Source organism: Haliotis rubra, unplaced genomic scaffold (genome assembly GCF_003918875.1).
Source record: "Haliotis rubra isolate DU_JTF1 unplaced genomic scaffold, ASM391887v1 Scf65, whole genome shotgun sequence".
Lineage (NCBI taxonomy): Eukaryota > Metazoa > Mollusca > Gastropoda > Lepetellida > Haliotidae > Haliotis > Haliotis rubra.
Genome location: NW_025767357.1, coordinates 1,380,410 through 1,400,760, shown reverse-complemented (window position 1 = coordinate 1,400,760; position 20,351 = coordinate 1,380,410). Strand labels below are relative to the sequence as shown.

The 20,351-nt window shown below is 36.9% G+C and overlaps 1 protein-coding gene across 6 annotated transcripts in view; it reads right to left on the bottom strand.

Annotated features, from left to right (window-relative positions):
• The window catches only part of LOC124257162 (rap1 GTPase-activating protein 1-like), a 321,814-nt gene that overhangs the window by 132,449 nt on the left and 169,014 nt on the right, over positions 1-20,351 (bottom strand). The window contains exon 1 of one of the 6 annotated variants that reach the window (XM_046691174.1): positions 13,045-13,256. The exons of the other annotated variants lie outside the window; for them this stretch is intronic. Coding sequence (XP_046547130.1) covers positions 13,045-13,100 — 56 coding nt within the window. The 5' untranslated portion in view covers positions 13,101-13,256. Of the gene's footprint in view, positions 1-13,044; positions 13,257-20,351 lie in introns of those variants that run through there. 6 annotated transcript variants of the gene reach the window in all.

The window sequence follows — 20,351 nt, the reverse complement described above, 5'->3', positions numbered from 1 at the left end:
CCTGAGGAAATCTAGACTTGCTTTATTTAGGGCTTTAGCACTGCAGAGAGGGCTTAGCAGTAGAGAAAATAATGTGGTTCAGGGACTGTGAGACAGACTAGTTGAGGGGGTGATGCTGTTGGTTGGAAGTAATGGCGGTGATGTTGCTCCAGCTGAGGACGCTGACAGTGACAGCAATGTAGAAACTGAAGCAGCACAGCTACATCAATCAGGCAGGGTTACCACAGAAGGGCACATCTTCAAAGAAGCCCGTCACTTCACAACAGCAAAAATAAAAACAAATCCTAAAACCCAAGCTCATAAACAATTCAACATTCAACCCCGTGCCCTTCAAGAAGACTAGTGTTCTATAAATACCCAAATATAAGCCAATTAAAAGGTTGTCCATAGACAAACTCAATCTGGCTGTACGAGAATCCAATACGAGTCTCCAAGCCCATTTTGAATATAACTAATTCATGTCCGAGTCCGACAAGTAGTTATAACCAATGTAATACACATTAACACAATGTATTACCCTGTCTGAAACCAGGCTGATTTGACAGGATCAGCTGTCCAAGATCCATGACAGTATGGGCGCTCTACTGCTCTACTATCTCACCATCCTCTGATGCGGAGCCACTAATAAGGTTATAATGACATTCGCTGATTAAATAACAAATACAGCCCTGTAAGATGTCTAACGAGGTTAGATAGAGAATTTCACCCTTGTCTCCTTTAATATCAAATATTTCAACCTAAGTCTATAAAATATAGAGGCTCTGAGGCTTTGACATAAAAATAACATGAGGTAAGATCCTTTTTGTCATCCCAAATCCAACTTTTTCTCTTTATAACTGTAATAACTAGTGTCTGAGTGTAAAAAGTAAATTAAACTAGCTTCAGTGACACAGGTAAGTGATGTCATTTGATTGTGATGACATCATGTGACATGTGATGCAATTTCATTGTTGCAATATTGAGAGGAATTGCTTTGATATTTTGTATAATTACGGTAAAAATATGTACAAGGCATTCCCAAAGCAGAGCAAGTTGGAGGTTTCATACAGTTAAGGTGCTTTACCTATAACGCATATGCAATCATGCAATACTAAACTGTTACAACATATTTATGCTGATATTATAATTATTCAATTAGTCATTGACACACTCTGCAACATACACAGTGATCCATAAACGGCCAAAAATCCTGATGGACATTACAAAATTATTTTAGTATTAAAGGTCACTGTACCAAATTAAACTCATCTCCTATCTTCCAGTAGACAACTGTACAATACATACTCCATGTTTTGAAGTTATGTATTCTCGGACACTTGTTGATAGGGAATGCACTGGCCGTCCAGTCATCAAAGGCTTCACAATTTGCTGTGCAGAGTTGCCTCCCTTAGGAAGGCCAAAAACCTAGATTAAGTCTCTCGAATTAAATGAAATATTGTTCAAAGCATTTTAAAACTCACTCCCAGCAAGGTTTATGATCTTATGTTTTATAACAAAAGATTATTCTCTCCCATAGTCACTTCCTACACAAAGCACAAGCATCAAAAACAACAATTCATAAAAACATAGTGTCTGAATAGATATCATTCCTCTGGTATAACAACATCGTATCACTTGGCGTGAACAAACAACAGAAGAGCGACTTTGTCAGTAGAGACGTCAAATTTGCAATTAAACATCACTAGACAAGATTAATTACCATTTAAGTTATAAGTTGTTTTTGCTGGGCATTGTTTTATTTTCAGGGATTAAGATTACCGTGCGTATTTGTCTGGTACACAAAACCGGAAATAGCAATCAGCTGTGCACACGTTTCCCAGCGAATAAGTTCAAACATGCACAATAATATAACGGGATTTAATTCTGGCGCAGTCATCAGTAAAATATAATACAGAATACCGTTATTTAACCCAAAGAAATATATCCTAGCATTGTGTAATTATAGTTACAGTTTTGCTCTATAAATAAGTTAAGATTACCGTGCGTGATTTGTCTCAAGCATTACACAAAGCGGAAATAGCAATCAGCTGTGCACACGTTTCCCCAGCTGAACAAGTTCAAACATGCACAATAATATAACGGGATGAATTCTATTGATTGAATACTATTATTTAACCAAAAGAAATATATCCTAGCATTGTGTAATAGTTTTTATGTAAAAATATATAATCAACACTAAGGTTATACGGACCATCATGAACGTGGTAAAGCGTGACATGGAAGCAGGCGTAATCAGTGTGTGATTGTTGAATGGGGTAAAAATAAGCAAGCCAGTTTGTTGCTGCAATAAATATGATATTTAGAGAAGCAAAATATATTATGCATTTTCTGTCAACTACACCGTTTCGATCCGCGGAGTAGACACAATATATATGACAGTGAATTCTTTGAATAATGTGGACCAAAGTTATAATTATTGGTAACTGCCAGTTGTCTGTCGGATGAGTTTGTCGCGTGTTTATTGTTAGTGGCCTATTTTTCTTATTGTCATATATATATAGATGAAATATGGACACTTAAATAATATATTTTGAAACAAAAGTTGACTTCAGTTTTTATTTACCGATGGTACTTTTTCTCTTGGGTTCACATTCCCATACTCCCCGGCGTCTCGTTGTTGATGCAAGCAGTGATCGTCGGGATATAAAAAGGAACACAAACACATGATAAACAAACACCGGTAATCTTTATTATGTAATATTCTCGTAATGGTGTCTCGTCGTTGATGGAACATACTTACCGGGTACTCTGGTCTCTGTTGGCCGCGACCCATCGCGGGAGGTCGGCCTATCCATGAGAGATATGATTTTGACACTGATTTTGAGGGTCAAGTTTGGGGGTCGGCTTATACATGGGATCGGCTTATAGACGGTCATATACGAGTATTCAATTCAAACTAAATTGTTGGTAAACATGAAATCTATGGGTTGTGTCCAAAACCTTTAAGCATCCCCAAATATTGAACCTTAAAACATTTTACACACAAAGAAATTTTATTTCATATTGACCCGTGAAGGTCCGGGTTAGAATGAACCTTCAGTAACCCATGCTAGTCGTAAGAGGTGACTAACAGGATCGTGTGATCAGGCTCGCTGGCTTGGTTGACACATGTCATCGGTTCCCAATTGTGAAGATTGATGCTCATGCTATTGATCACTGGATTGTCTGGTCCAGACCGCCATCATATAGCTTGAATATTGCTGAGTGCGGCGTTAAACTAAACTCACTCACTCGCTCACTCTATTTCCCTTAAACCTAATTCGGTAACTGCAGTCATCCTTCAGTTCCCCATCTGTGATATCCTGTAACTGTCTTGTCGTGAAACGTGTGTCCATACACGTGACCACCAAACAGGTGGGAAGACAGCTGTCAGGTAAGTCAATCTAACAAGAAGTACAGAAATGACAACACCACTGGCACATGTACGTTCTTTGGACACCATCTATAAGACAGATTCTGTAGTGTTGAAGTCTCTAAATGACACGTTTGAAATTTAGCCATTCAGGCATGCTATTTTTCAAGAAAACCATCATCGGTAAAACACTCAGTAATTCAATCTATCCATCAATTAAAGTTTTCTTAAACCCCTAAAAGCACATTTGATGCAAGGATAATCAATTACAACTCAACTGAACTGCCAAATGCATTTCATTTTTTAGACTAATTCATTTCTTAAACTAGAATAATGACTGAAGTAAATGTTACATTTAAAATGTGTAGAATGTTTTCCTCATAATTGTTTCCCTGGAGCAAAGAATTATGCAAGTTTTTCCCTAACAACTAATTTGATTTAATCAACTGAAAACATTAATTTCTCTTGGTAATATTAACCCTGCAACTGTTAACATATCTGAAGGAAAAACTTTTAAAAAAGTAAGAAAATGATAGTATCTGCTAGGGTTAATTACCTTTCTCAGAGAATATCCAGACAGACATTTATTAATGAAAACTGCTAATAGTCTTCCCTTCATGGGAAAAAAATCACATCTGTACAAGAAAGACAAGCAAACTGATTAACAGCTAATATGTTAATCATGACAATACTTGTCCCATCAACTATGGAATGTCTTTATTTACATCTAGCTACAAACAATATATCTGCGGGTAATAAATAGAGTTTATTGTCATACTGATTTTTGGACATGAAAGCCATCATTCTTGTATTTACAGAGCAAAATCAAGGCTAAAATATGAATTCTATTATATAGAACTAGTAAGGTAAGCATAGACTGGGCACCAGGAATAGGTTTCATATGCTATCCAGTGATAAGATCAAGTTGCACTACTGCATAAAACATTATTCATTCACTAACATACATCTGACATTTTCTGCAAATGGAGTTACAGCATTTTGAAATGAATGATTCGAGACAATTTGTTTGAAAATTAACACAACAAAATATATTTCCACATTTATCATTCTCCAACTAGCTATGTCTCTGCATTATCGAAACACTAACCCAACATGGACGTAAGTGTCAAGGCTACAATGGCGATAGACAACCATTACTATCGTGTATAACGGTCCCACAAATGCTCAATGACAGATCGAGCGCTGAAAAAAACAACCTTTCTACGATCGTAATATCGACCACATTGCTCAAACTGTTACATATTTTTAAATCATCCGCCTTAATAAAATGCAAATCTATTGACCAAAACTGACTGATATGTAGGCTCACTCAATAAATTTCTACACACACTTTGCTTACAACGCCTGCTGGTGTAGGTTTCTCAAGACAGTATATATCTGCCTTGTGGACTTGTCAGCCTATATTATCTTGCAGAAAAGGGTTCATATTTTTTTTTTTACCAATATAATTATTGCTGTTTTATAGCTTTTCTATGGGCGTCTTCAACATAAAGTGCAATGAATATTGTCTATTGTGTGTTATATTATATTCAAGGCATATGATCTAGGTATAGATTTCACGAGGCATGTTCTCCTGGTCTATTTATACCCATGTTATTTTTTGTGTTATGCAGTTGCTATGTCTGTTTCAACAGTATCTACATTCATAAGTGGATAAATCAGCAATTTTTGGTGATTTTATGTTACCTTGAACATTACTGAACAACACATAATCTTGACATGGTAAAACAGCCCTTCATGGTGGTGAACTTAGATTTTTACAACTTTACCACACTAATTATGATCAATGTTAAGTTGAAATATAAGTGATAGGATCCTGACAAACCTAGGGGATGTAACTCTGGACATTCTATTGCAGTGTCCTATACTAGGGAACAACCCCAGCAAATACATTTTTTAGCCAACACGAGGATCAGATGGTAGACAAAGACTGAATAAGTAAGTGAGCAAAATGAAATAATATGTTATATTGATATAACATATTATTTCATTATATATTGATATAACATATTATTTCATTTAAATGCTGATCAGCATTATTTCAGACGAAAGACTGAATATGTACACTCATTAGATGGACAATCCCTAGACTAAATGTTTCCAGTTATGTTGCTTAGCAATACAATTATCACAACTATTATAACTACTGGAAAAAAAGCTCAGAATAGAACCTGTTTTCATGACAACCACTTCTGAATTCCATGACATTAAAAAGTTGCTATAAACACAAAAATTCATATCCTGATGAAAGCCTTCAAAAAATGAAAAACATATTTTGAACTTAAAAAAGTTAAAATGCCACAAATACCAGAAAGAGCAGAAAAAGAGTAGGGTTATTGTAATAAATGTAGGGCCCCCAAAATGGAGGGGAGGGCATCTATTCTCACTTGCATTCCTTCACATTGAAGATGGATGTTGTCATAGCAACTACATGATACAGTATAGAGTGATGGAAGTTGTTGACAGAATTTAAACGTGTCGTATATATGAACTGCTCTCTTCATCACATGGAACTACAAAGGAAATTTGGTGCCATTAGGAACGGTCTCGAAAGACTGGATAAGCGGTCCAGAAATGGATTTTGTAATAATGAATACAGATTTATTTTACATAATGTTTTAGGGATCCATTCACCCCAAATGTCAAATGCCAAAAAGAAAACAAATTTACAACACATTACCCAAAAGTTAAACGTCCAGCCTGTATACTTGAAGAATGCTTTAGATCCATGAAATACAGAATCTATTGTTGATAATTTAATAGCACCCTTACGCCAGAAACACCTATTACAGTCTGAATCCTGAATACAGAAAAACACCAATCCAGTACATAATCCTATTCTAGAACAGTCTCTAAAAAAATCCAAGAAGTGACAATAATTCAAGATCTGCAAATATATAAATCACAGAAGAGAGAATTTCTTTGAAACAGTTATTCCACTGTTACAGATCAGCAGAAATAGATTTTTCAAAGATGTTGCCATATTTGTTTAAAGAAGCACAAAACAAGTTACCTGTACTTTGAGCTTTGACTACGCCGATATTCCAAAATTCGGTCAAAGCTAAAGCTGCGACGTCTGCCTCTATATTCCATGGTTGTTGAAGAATGGAGGTACACACTCTCACAACAAACACCAATTACTCACGATGGTCAACTGACAATACAAGTTGACAGTGGTCAGTGATCAACACTGTAAATATTCAATATTTGTTGCCCACACCACAAACTAAACTTTCACATATATCGGCAATGGAGGCTGCTATAACAAAGGAATGTTGATGTTAATTGTAGATGTTTACTGGCTCGAAAATGTCCGACAGTTAACGATCCACTGATGGGATAATTGTCAAGAAATCATCAATAAACACTCAAAGGTTTCCTTTCTGCATCCATCCTTGTACCCTCTTTGTACCTTGTGAAAGCATCCATGTTCATTCCAAAAGCAATCGGTTGAGACTTCTAAATGGCAAAAACTATTATCCTGTGCACTATATATATTAATACCAGCATCCTCTTCACACACAAACCATCATGGTTGAAATATGACCTTAGAAAAGTTGGTGCTCTGAAATAGCCTGTTATTTGAACCTAATTTCATTTACAATCCAACTTTCAAATGTCATCTGTAGAATCACGGCAATTTGTCCTTACAATGTTGTCATAAAAGATACACTTGGCACATATATGTCCTTTGCATGTTGAAATCTATTCATTTCCAGTCTCTCTTGAAACATCTGCAAAATGTCATTGCATTTTAGAAGTGCTTGATTGTTCATATGAAACATTTTCCTCGAGCACAGTAGTGTAGCACTGTTCTTGTTAATATGGAACACTCATATGTATTGAACAAGTTGACAACTCTGACTTCAGATTAAAAGGTCAAAAGGTCAAGGTCATATGATCACAGGAAAGCCTTTGAATGAACTTCTGATTGCATATATCCTTGCTTAAAAAGGCAAGATTCATTTACTCCAACTGTTTGAGAAATAGCATCAAACTGCGTCAAACGAAACCCTATGAAGACGACAATAGCCTGTTTTTCCCTTATTGGAGAAGAATCGAAGGTCGCCTACTTTACACGTCTGATACAGCTGAAGAAATGCTATCCCATAAGCCTTCAATTTTCCTCCAAATGAACCAATTTACAATCACCCAAACTTTCTACTTCCTCCATCCAAATCTGAGCACAGCTTATCCGAAGAACTGTTACGCTAACAGTCTCTGTACAAAAATATTATTCATTTCCATGATCACGGATTCAGATTATACAGCTGTACAAGTAAACTGCAGATTTCCTCTTAATGACATTTGTCCGATGTTTGTCACAGAACAGATTAACACCAGGAATTGAACACACTGATGAGTGAAAGCAGGGTAAAATGTCACTAATAAATCACACAAACTGCCCATTTACGCCCTAACAGACCGCCTTGGATCTTAGACATTTCTGTCAAACCTTAAATACTGGAACATGCAGAGACTCTCATGGAATGACAACATTAATCTCCTCTTCACAAGAAAGAGTTCCGATAATCATACAATGACATTCGAGCGGAAAATATATATAAAATATACTTCAGCCCTGAAATAAAAAAGATGCATTTTCTGCATGCAACTGCAGCAAGATAAAAAGATGTTTCTAAAGTACATTGCCTGCTGGGATATCTTAACTTATCGATTCCAATTGTTCAAGTTCTCCAATCAATATGTAAAGAAAACTGTAACGGACGAATTTCAATTTCCAGTGCCCTCTCCTAGTCACACTTCCATCAAGCAGGACACAAAAACAACTGCAGGATTACTGCAGGACTTTAGAAATCCGAAATCCGTTTTTCATGATCCTGAAATCCAAACTGTTAACACATCCATATGAAATTCTTCCTTATTTCAAGGTAAAGAGATTTTCAATATACAAGCCCTGGATGAATACAAACTCGGGCTTTAAAAATACGGAGTATTTGTAGTCCATTTATCCATGAATTGTTGTGCACAGTGTAAAAGAGCCCGTCTTCAGATAATAACATGAAGCTCAATTTTGTGTTGAGAATCCACGCAGGTGATCAGCGATCTGTTTAGATTACAAGATTCCCGAACACAGGGATAACATGTGTCACACTCATTTCACGTGCTTGTCAATGACGTTAATAGGAACGTCAATTAACAAGCAACAGCAACATGAGTTCTCAACAAGCACTGACCATACAGGGATTGGTGTCATCAATTTCATCACAATACAAAAATCTCGAACTTAACACCATGAAGAGACAAAAGGTTTTATGTGCAGATTTCAACTTAGTGTAAGGAACTCTGACAGGAGTCAGGTTTCCTCAGAATCAGACGGTAACAGGTGCCTGCCCCATAATAATGCACATTTTCTCAATAAACTTTCTTTTAAATCATCGCATCAAATGGAAAACCTCATTTTAATGTCAATCAGATTCTGAGATAATAACTTCTCCTTTTTTAAGATTCTCAGAAGAGATGAATGAAGACATGTCTCCCGATTGTTGTGTTATAACGAGGTATGGACTGTTATTTGACCAGGTGTAATGATTGAAAGGTCATTAATCACGATCAGTAGACGTCCTTATAAGGAATCTGTAAGTCACATTTTATTTATAACCACACCTCCTGTTTAGAACAAACTGACAGGTGACAAGATGTCCGCTGAGACTAATCGGTTAATAACTAATAACCTGTCGATCAGACCAATGGCCTTTTCAAAACTACATTCATCAACAATATATGTCAGATTACTTACTTAAATACATTAATCTGTCATTATTGAATGCATATCAGATTGAAATTTTGCAACTGACTTCAAATTTGATTAAATCTCTCTGTGTGTGCATGTAACCATTTATTTTTGGAAATATTAATAAGTTTCCATTCAACAGGTTGAAATGACCTTGGAAGTTTAAATATGGTCCAATTTTAATTATTATGTTTTCAACACAGGCACATTTTTCTTGCTTTCCATTAAAAGAATATTATGTATGAAATTTAATATTGACATACCATGTTTACTATAAATAGTAATAATACATCTATTTTGGAATTCAAATTAATATTTATATTGCATATCTAAACAATATCAATACTGTATCTATGCATAACAGCATATTATTCCTAAGGCCAGACCAATTTTATTTCTTATTTTACGGATTTATTTCCACAGAAAACCTAAAGGCAGGATGGAAAAAAAACAAGTAAAAAAAATCAAAGTAAAAACCCACATGAGTTTTTCACAGGCACTGTTTTTCAAGTTCACACTCGCTGAGGTGGTCAAACAAGTGATTTCTAACAATATTCTATTTCTTACAATAATTCAGTTTAAAGTCTCTGAGAACAGATACCGGTGTTTTAGTGTCCAACACACTGCCTTGTGTAGTCGAAGTCTCACTCCCATCTATCTTAACATTAGGATTGTATTTTTTGAGCGAGGAAAATTTATTTTGATTTTTTATTTCTTATTCTTGAAAAAATACGACTGGCAGATCCATAAAACAAGAAATAAAATTAGTCTGGCCTAATTACAATTTCCAAATATGCACACTGGTATTATTGAAACTGCATTATACAGATATGGAAAGATGACAGTTTGGATTAATTATATTAAACTAGAAACCTGACTTCTTCTTTTTAAAAAAAACTCCATTTATACTCTCATGGCGCCATCTTGTAAATGACTTGGCACATTGTAAACAAGATGATTGTATAATAGATAGACATAACAGTTGTTCCATAGCAGAGTACACCTGATGTCATGCAAATGTAGTCTTCTGATTAGATCTTCTGATTAAATCTTACCCGTGAAGATCCAGGTAAGAATTGATCTTAAGTAACCCATCGGATCAGGTGGTGAGACTCGTTGACTTGGTTGACACATGTCATCATATCCCAATCAATGTTCATGCTGTTGATCACTGGACTATCTGGTCCAGACTTTATTATTTACAAAACGCCGCCATATATCTGGAATATTGCTGAGTGCAGCATAAAACTAAACTCACTCACTCACTCTGAATAGATTTGAAACATGAGCCTTCTGAACCACATTGGACACCTCGTCTACAGGATCATGGTGCTTAACCCATCAGCTGACAAGATAAGAATGTCATCTGTGGGATAACTCCACACCCTGTTACATAAGACATCAAACTGTCAGTCGCAGGTGAGATTAAGAGGATTGTATTCATCTTAATGATCTTATATTTATAGTCATATCATTGTGCATTGTCATAAACTGGGTTTAACCTCTCATTTAGATTATTTCTCTCAGACCCGTGAAGGTCCCGGGTTAGAATTGGTCTTCACTAACCCATGCTTGTCGTAAAAGGCGACTATGCTTGTCGTAAGAGGGGACTAACGGGATCGGGTGGTCAGGCTCGCTGACTTGGTTGGCACATGTCATCGGTTCCCAATTGCGCAGATCGATGCTCATGCTGTTGATCACTGGATTGTCTGGTGCAGACTCGATTATTTAGCAGACCGCCGCCATATAGCTGGAATATTGCTGAGTGCGGCGTAAAACTAAACTCGCTCACTCACTATTTCTCTCAGTGCATGCATGCACGTTTGTATTGCTGCCTGAACTAGTCCTGGAGTGAGTGAGTGAGTGAGTGAGAGTGTTTTACACAACATTAGCCACATTCCAGCAATATCGTGATGGGGGGGACACAAGAAATGGAGTGCTAGTCCAGACTCATGCTGGTTTGATAGTGCTAGTTAGAGACCCAGTTTGATCATGGAATCTCCACTTAGACACAGTATACTGACCATGTGCTGACCAGTCCCTGTTTTAACCCCTTAAATGCCAAACACCAGGCAGGGTAACAAGTACAACAAATAAGTCTTACATATGATGCAATAAAATATACATCAACATCCACACATAGTCTCGTAAGTGAGTGAGTGAGTATAGTTTTACCCCACTTTTAGCAATATTCCAGCAATATCACAGTGGGGGACACCAGAAATTGGCTTCACACATTGTACCCATGTGGGGAATCTTTGGCATCATGAGAGACCGCTTTAACCACCGGGGTATCCATAGTCTCATAAGTGAGTGAGTGAGTATGGTCTTATGCTGCTTTTAGCAATATTCCAGCAATATCACGGCTGGGGACACCAGAAATTGGGAGTGAGTGAGTGAGTATGGTTTTACGCTGCTTTTAGCAATATTCCAGCAATATCACGGCGGGGGACACCAGAAGTTGGGAGTGAATGAGTGAGTGAGTATGGTTTTACACTGCTTTTAGCAATATTCCAGCAAGATCACAGTGGGGACACCAGAAATTGGGAGTGAGTGAGTGAGTGAGTGAGTATGGTTTTACGCTGCTTTTAGCAATATTCCAGCAATATCACGGCGGGGGACACCAGAAATTGGGGGAGTGAGTGAGTGAGTATGGTTTTATGCTGCTTTTAGCAATATTCCAGCAAGATCACAGTGGGGACACCAGAAATTGGGAGTGAGTGAGTGAGTGAGTATGGTTTTACGCCGCTTTTAGCAATATTCCAGCAAGATCACAGTGGGGGACACCAGAAATTGGCTTCACACATGTGGGGATCTTTACGATGACAAGCGATCGCTTTAACCACTCAGCTACCCCACCACCCCCATACTGTTGTAAATCTACAGACCAACAACAGACCAACAACAGACCAACAACAACATCCTCAACCAATACACATCCAGGTTAGAACTGGTCTTCAGCAACCCATCTTTGTTAGGAAAAGACCAACAGGACTGGATGATGATGGTAGATGCAAGACATTGTAGCCCAAATGTGTAGATTGATGCTCTTGATGTCTGGCCCAGACTCGATTATTTAAGTCCCCCGTCATATAGCTGGAATATTGCTGAGTGCGGCATTAAGCAACGAACATAGTCATAAACCTTCTACATCACAGCACATCTTTTGATAACACTCAAGGTTAAAGTCATGGCAGATGATTGAATTTTGATTGCTTTTTTCCCGTCATAAAAAAATAACATGAGAGCGAAAAAAAATTATGATAAAAAAACACTCCCATTCATGAAGAAAGGGCAGAGTTCTATTTTGAAGATACCACGGACCTTGAAAGTGGAATCCTTATGGGATATAGGATAAAAGATCAGGAAAGTGCGTCATTTGGCCGCTAATGATGTCAATTTTGACAATTAATTTCCAATTTTAGATGTCAACTTCTTTTTAATTTCAGTGTTTAATGGCAGCACTTGATGACAGTGATTTGGCTTGCTACTGCAAAATAGACAATTTGATGACGGATACTTGGGGGAAATCAAATGAAAAGAAGCTTTAATTTGAACTCTTTAGCTCAAGCCCTTGAGCAAAGAGCTTTTAATGACTTAGTCAAATACAAAGAATATTGGAAAAGCAGTGTGAATTATTTCACAAAATAATTAAAATGCCACAGAAATCAAAATCAAAATGCTCCAAATTTCACTTGACTTGACATTTCGAAAAGTTCACTCTCAAGTTGGACATCCAATTGAGGATTTTTTTCTCGTGTGAATATTTCCTCAAACCCGGAACAAAAAGAAAAGTCCTGCACAAAACTGTTAACAAACAGAACACCTAACAAAAGCATAATCTGTTTCAAAAAAATTTGATTTGCAGGTTTTTTTTTTACAAAACATTTTTTGACATAAAACAAGCAAAACTTACTGTGATCCTGAACATGGCTGCCATTTCCTAGTGTAACCTCGACACATAGATGTCATGTCAGTATATTGAAATCCAGTGTCACTGAATGTGTGACTATTTTCCACATCCGTTATCAACTTCTGTTGCGAAAACCATTAATGACTGATTGATTGATCACTCTATCAAGCTAGTAATCCCAGCCTATCAAACTCTACACACAGTCAAAATATAGTCCTGGCGTTGTCAGACACTCTTCAGCTATGTTCAACACTAAACACAGGTCAAGTATGATGCTTTAACCTTTTAACCTTTAACACGACAAATAACTTTTTTCTGATTCGTAAAGTATATCACACGTCTGTATAAGATATTCAAATCTGAATCTAAGATATTCAAATCGGAATCATATGAACATCCACGCTACGTTTTGGATTATGATAAAGATAATACCTAATAATAGAATAATAACTTCATATGTAAAACAGTTTTTTAAAAGAATATTTCCTTGATGTTAAAATCAATGCAACTTTCAAAACTTTCACGATCTTTTCATAAAACAAAAATCATGTGTACACACGAGAAAAAAACTTCTTGAAATACTTTCTTTGGGAATATATTAAATGATATTCTGCTTGAATGCGTTGATAGGATCTAACTGGTTAATGTAGCTACCGGTCACATCAGCTGGGGCAATAAGCTTCCTATTTCACTCCCAGCCCTGACCCAAATGCAATAATCCCAAGCCATTGGCTGATATTTCCAGGTAATCCTTGAAAGCATTTGGCCACAATAACCAGTTGATTAATCCGTTTAGCGGAATAGCAGGCAAATAGTTCTCAGTTCAAAGGCACAGGAAAAGTAGTGAAGGTCTTTAAGTAAGTGTTATACAATGGATTACAGCATAAACCTCACTTACATTGATGTCCTTAGGTCACATGTCTCAAACCCTCACATTTGAGGTGTATATACAGAATGTAACATGGGTTGTCAAATACCTGGGAACTTTTGAAAATACACATGGATAAGAGGTATTTTTATTTGTAGTTGTATAACATAGTGTTATTGCAGCACATTTCCTGTTGTCTCAGAACTGCCAGTTAATAATGAAGTCTGGGTGCCATTGTAGTAAGCGATCTTAGAGCTAAGGTGACCGTAACTCCCATACCTTAACATAGACTACAGGTAGTCAACTGCACCCAGGAATAGACTTTCATGTTGAGCATTTTGGTCACCACAATACTTCTGCATAAGTAGAACCGAAAAAACCCTCTACATTCAGCTAGGAGATCTTGGAGACACAAGTGTAAGTTAACTGCTAGCAAATGTATCTAAAGTATTGATTTTCTCAACCTTGGACAGATGAGGTCTATTTGCTGATTTACCAAGGAAGTGAACAAAACTTAATTTTGTCATACATAACAGAATAATAATTTTGTCATATATAATAGAATAATAATTTTGTCATATATAATAGAAAAATAATTTTGTCATATATAATAGAATAATAATTTTGTCATACATAACAGAATAATAATTTTGTGATATATAATAGAATAATAATTTTGTCATATATAATAAAATCACAGAAAACTGAAGATGTCATTTATTCAAAGATCAAAAGTGTTGATTTTAAGATACTAGTATATAGCAAAGACTGACTGACTGACTGAGTTTGGTTTTACGCCGCTTTTAGCAATATTCCAGCAACATCACGGCGGGGGACACCAGAAATGGGCTTCACGCATTGTACCCATGTGGGGATTCGAACCCGGGTCTTCGGCGTGACAAGCCAACGCTTTAACCATTAGGCTACCCCACCGCTCCATATAGCAAAGAAGGAATATGTGAATTGTCCATATTACAAAAATTAGGATTAGGATTAAAAACATATTTAGACAAATTAATAATTATTGGTTATTATTCAATAATGTTTTATATACTCCATACATTCATCCTCAGTCAATTTCAGAATCAGCCCTTTAGATAATGCTGTCCCCAAAAGATATATCTTGAAAACACTGAACTGTATTACACATTTCATAGATAAGAACTGAAGACAGTTTCATACAGAAATCAGTATATAAAAAAAGTTTTTGAAATTGAATAATACAATCCTTATAATAAAATATATATCTGCATATAATTAAAATAATTAATTAATTATGTTTTTCATGAAATTTATGTGTGTAAGTTACACTTCATGTGCACAGAGAAACGATGGCTAGTCTTGATAAACCCAGTTACAAGGTTGTAAATCTTTCAGCCTGGGGCTCATCGACTCAGGACACACTGGCTTGATCACAATTTTACAGGCCATTCATATAATACTTCCCCTACAACTACTTTATTCTACAAGTGCTGAAGTCATCCACTTGACAACAGGTATCTGACAGCACTTTAGGAAGATACCAACCCCATGACGGCTTCTACCCAAATCCGATTCTACTTAACTGGGACGCATTCCAAGTGATTTAGAAGGCAAAGACTATCTTAAGTCTCTGAGTGGGGAACTGGGGTATAATTTCATATTCAAGATTATTGCAATTCCTTAATAACATGCATGTGAAATATAAGTGAAATAATGTTGAACGTAACTTTGAAACCTGACTTCCCTCCTTGAATGGTTTGTATATCAAGGGAAGTAACTCTTGTAAACCTCAGTCAAGCCAAACAGTCAGTCAACTGTTGAGCTAGTCTGTCTCACAGTCCCTGAACCACATTATTTTCCCTACAGCCTAGCCCTCCCTGCAATGCTGAAGCCTAGATTTCGTCAAGTTGAATCTCTGGTCTCCTGGGGCTCCTTTTCAATGTAAATGGGCTTGTTTGTTATATATATTCAGAGACTATGCTGAACCAATCTGAGATATTTAGTTACAATTCCTGAAATACTTTATCACTGCATTTTCATGTTATTTTTAAATCATAAGTGGATTGAGAAATAATTTCAAAATATATCAAAATGGTATTTTTTTCATTTTATATGTATTTTATGCTTTTAGTGAGCCAGCCATTTAGCTATGTGGCTTGTCAGTGTATTCTGGCAGGTAATTTCCTAGTTCATCCAAATACAATTCAAGTTTAATTTAGGGTAAAATATTCCAACACTTATATTTTCTTCAAGATAAAAATAACTCCAGAATTTCTATCTCCAAAAAGGTACCCAGAGTTGACACAAGAGAAAAATTACAATTAAAGTTTTAAAATACACTCAAGTGAACTTGATAACTCCACAGTATGTCTCCAAAGCATATTAGCAATACAGAATGTTCAGTTAATACAGCAGCAACATTGGCATCAAGAAAATTATTTCACTTCAGCTTAAAGTAAAGCTCAATCACATAAAAGTCCCAAGTCTGAAACATGAAAGATGGCTGTTCTTTCATCTGCAACTTTAACGAACAATTATAGGTCTGGGATCGGCAGTACTCCTGGTGGCTTGTCAACCAGAGCTGTAGGTAGTCATTAAACCTTTTCATCAACGTCCATTTGGGCCAACAACTGGAGACATTTGTCTACATGAACACTGCAGAAAGAAGAGTCTCCATGTGGATCGGGAACTAGAACCAGGCTCCTGAAATAAAGTTCTAAATGACTACCACGTAGGATCTTCATCAAGGGAATTACATCTTCAAAGGAAATCAGTGTAACTGATGAAAGAAGAGGGTCTTGTTTTAGAGGCTCGGCACGTGTGTGTAGTGTTCATCATTGTTCATTAGTGGTAGACAGGTGTAGGAGGCAGTGACAGGTTGGGGGAGGTGCAGCTGGGATGGCAGGTGAGATAGTGGTGGGCTTATATCCAGACTCACAGATCTCAGGTGAGATGGTGGTGGGCTTATATCCAGACTCACAGATCTCAGGTGAGATGGTGGTGGGCTTATATCCAGACTCACCCAGATCTCAGGTGAGATGGTGGTGGGCTTATATCCAGACTCACAGATCTCAGGTGAGATGGTGGTGGGCTTATATCCAGACTCATAGATACCAGGTAAAGACAAGATGGTGGGCTTATATCCAGACTCACAGATCTCAGGTGAGATGGTGGTGGGCTTATATCCAGACTCACAGATCTCAGGTGAGATGGTGGTGGGCTTATATCCAGACTCACAGATCTCAGGGGAGATGGTGGTGGGCTTATATCCAGACTCCAGACTCACAGATCTCAGGTGAGATGGTGGTGGGCTTATATCCAGACTCACAGATCTCAGGTGAGATGGTGGTGGGCTTATATCCAGACTCACAGATCTCAGGTGAGATGGTGGTGGGCTTATATCCAGACTCATAGATCTCAGGTGAGATGGTGGTGGGCTTATATCCAGACTCACAGATCTCAGGTGAGATGGTGGTGGGCTTATATCCAGACTCACAGATCTCAGGTGATATGGTGGTGGGCTTATACCCAGACTCATAGATCTCAGAAGAAAGGCATGATAGTGTAGTTATTATAACCGGAGTCATAGTTTTAATTGGAAGAGAGGTATTGATGGTGGGATCATAATCTGGACTCATAGATCTCAGCTGAAAGGCATGATGGTGGGCTTATATCCAGTGTCATTGTTTTAATTTAGTCTTTGGTATAGGTGGTGGGCTTAAGCAGGACTCATAGATCACGTTGGGTGATAGGTATGGGTGGTGGGCTTATAACCAGGACCGGCACAAGGATTTGGGGTCATAGGCTCAGGTGCAGCACTTTGTAACCAGGGCTGACATAGGACGGGCTCAAAACTAGCAGAAACTGACACAGATCGGATCGATTGATAATCTCAGGTGCTGGGCTAATAAACGGGAGTGACACTGGCAGGGCTTATACCTGGGACTGACTCTGGCCTGATTGAGAGATGATCTCCAACAGCGGACTAATATAGATAGAAGTGACACAGAACTAGTCCCAAATTTAAATCTTATTCAAACTTTGTGTCAGCATATCTTCAACCAAGGAAATAAGAAAAATGTTGCTGACATTGAATAATTTCTTAAAATGACCAGTTTTGCATCGACACTCAGATAAGACCAGTACATCATCATGCAATGGATAAACAGTGAGCATCTGAATCATTCCTCACTTATATCTACAAGATATCATGTATTATATATATCATTTATATCTACAAGATATCATGTATATGTCATTTATATCTCCAAGATATCATGTATTATATATCATTTATATCTATAAGATATCATGTATTATATATCATTTATATATACAAGATATGATGTATTATATATCATTTATATCTACAGGATATCATGTATTATATATCATTTATACCTACAGGATATCATGTATTATATATCATTTATATCTACAGGATATCATGTATTATATATCATTTATATATACAGGATATGATGTATTATATATCATTTATATCTACAGGATATCATGTATTATATATCATTTATATCAACAAGATATGTATTGTATATCATTTATATCTACAAGATATGTATTATATATCACTTATATCTACAAGATATCATGTATTATATATCATATATATCTACAAAATATCATGTATATATCATTTATATCTACAAGAACAAAACCTTTCTGCAAATGCAAAGCGTTCCAACTCCCATGATCTCTTTCAAGTGTGCTTTACCTCAGGAGACAAATGGGTATTGTCTTGATGGCAAATAAAGATTTGAGAGAGGATCAGTAATTGCAATTCAAAATTAATATTTCATAGATTTTAACTTTCAGTCTACTGGCAAGATGACAGTTGAAGCAAATGACAAAAGCATCAATGATGAAGGAGACACATTTAACCTAAAAATCAATGTGAAGTTACATATCTTTGTATATCGTAAACACATCAAGTCTGCAAGATGAAAACATAGTGTTCACATAATGAATTCATATGTCAGGTGCCCTGAGTAAAGAAAATATAATGATGGTAAATGGTACATTTAGTTTTTGATAGGGACACACAAGAATATATCTGTAAGAGAATGTAGTTAATTGGCGATATTATTTATGATAGCAAAATAAGGATGTCGGGAAAATTGAACGTTCTGATGGAAAATGAAGATTGCTGCCACTATCTTCATCATCATCATCATCATCACCACCATCATCTTCATCATCACCTGGGGCGGTGGGGTAGCCTAGTGGTTAAAACGTTTGCTCATCACGCCGAAGGCCCAGGTTCAATTCCCCACATAGGTCAAATGTGTGAGGCCCATTTCTGGTGTCCCCTGATGTGATATTGCTGGAATATTGCTAAAGCAGTGTAAAAACATACTCACTCAATCACTCATCATCATCATCATCATCATCATCATCATCATCATCATCATCATCATCATCTCCATATTTCGGTACCTTCAACACCCACATGTAGAATGAAATGCAGCGACAGATTACCTGCGTGAAAACACATTCCCTAAGGCCTCGGGAACTGAAACATTAGTGTAACCATACTAACATATCTGCCCATTCATACTCCCAGATAACAAAGCTTAGAGATCAAAGGCTGCATCCTCCTTTGTAGGCGTAGACTTAATGAAACGTACGGAAGACTTATCATTGCCTTTCACCAAAAACTTGCTCAGTCCCTCAAGGGATTATCAGACATTCAATGTATTAATAACTCCTCGATTTATGGGTTATTCTCGACACGATGGGAAATGAAGTCATTGTTCGTGGAACCCAAGATGACAACAATGAAAGGTGTCTGTTGAGCATATTCAGGCCGATGACGTTGTATGCTGTCTTCAACAGGAAGGCTCCATCCATAGAAAGCTTCCCATTGACTTGTAAGGACACAAACAAAAAGCCTTGTTTCTCATCATTTATTAAAGAATATGGGCAGGCAGGTGTTGTATTCATATTCACTTTTAGGTTAATTTTAATTGCATTCTATTTTTTATTTTAATTTTAAAGAGAGGTGGAGTTAATTATGTCTAAGTAAACAGTATATAACTGCACAATACAGCTTTTAGTATTGTGTTTGGTGAGTGACTTGTGGGTCAACTTAGTGTGTCCTGAAAAGCAGAGCAAAGTTGGTTGGTTAGTTTATTGTTGCACTCAATATTCCAGCTATATGGCGGGGGTCTGTAAATATTCGAGTCTGGACCAGACAATCCAGTGATCAACAGCATGAGCATCGATTTACGCATTTGGGATGCGATGACAACCAAGTCAGCGAGCCTGACCACCCGATCCCGTTAGTCGCCTTTTGCAAATAGCATGGGTTGCGGAAGATCAATTCTAACCTGGATCTTCACAGGTCAGCACAACAAGGCTGACAGTCAGTCTGTCCATTGATGGCTGTGTTCTGGTACCGATCGGTTCTTGAGTGAGTTCTATTTTCACATCGCATGTA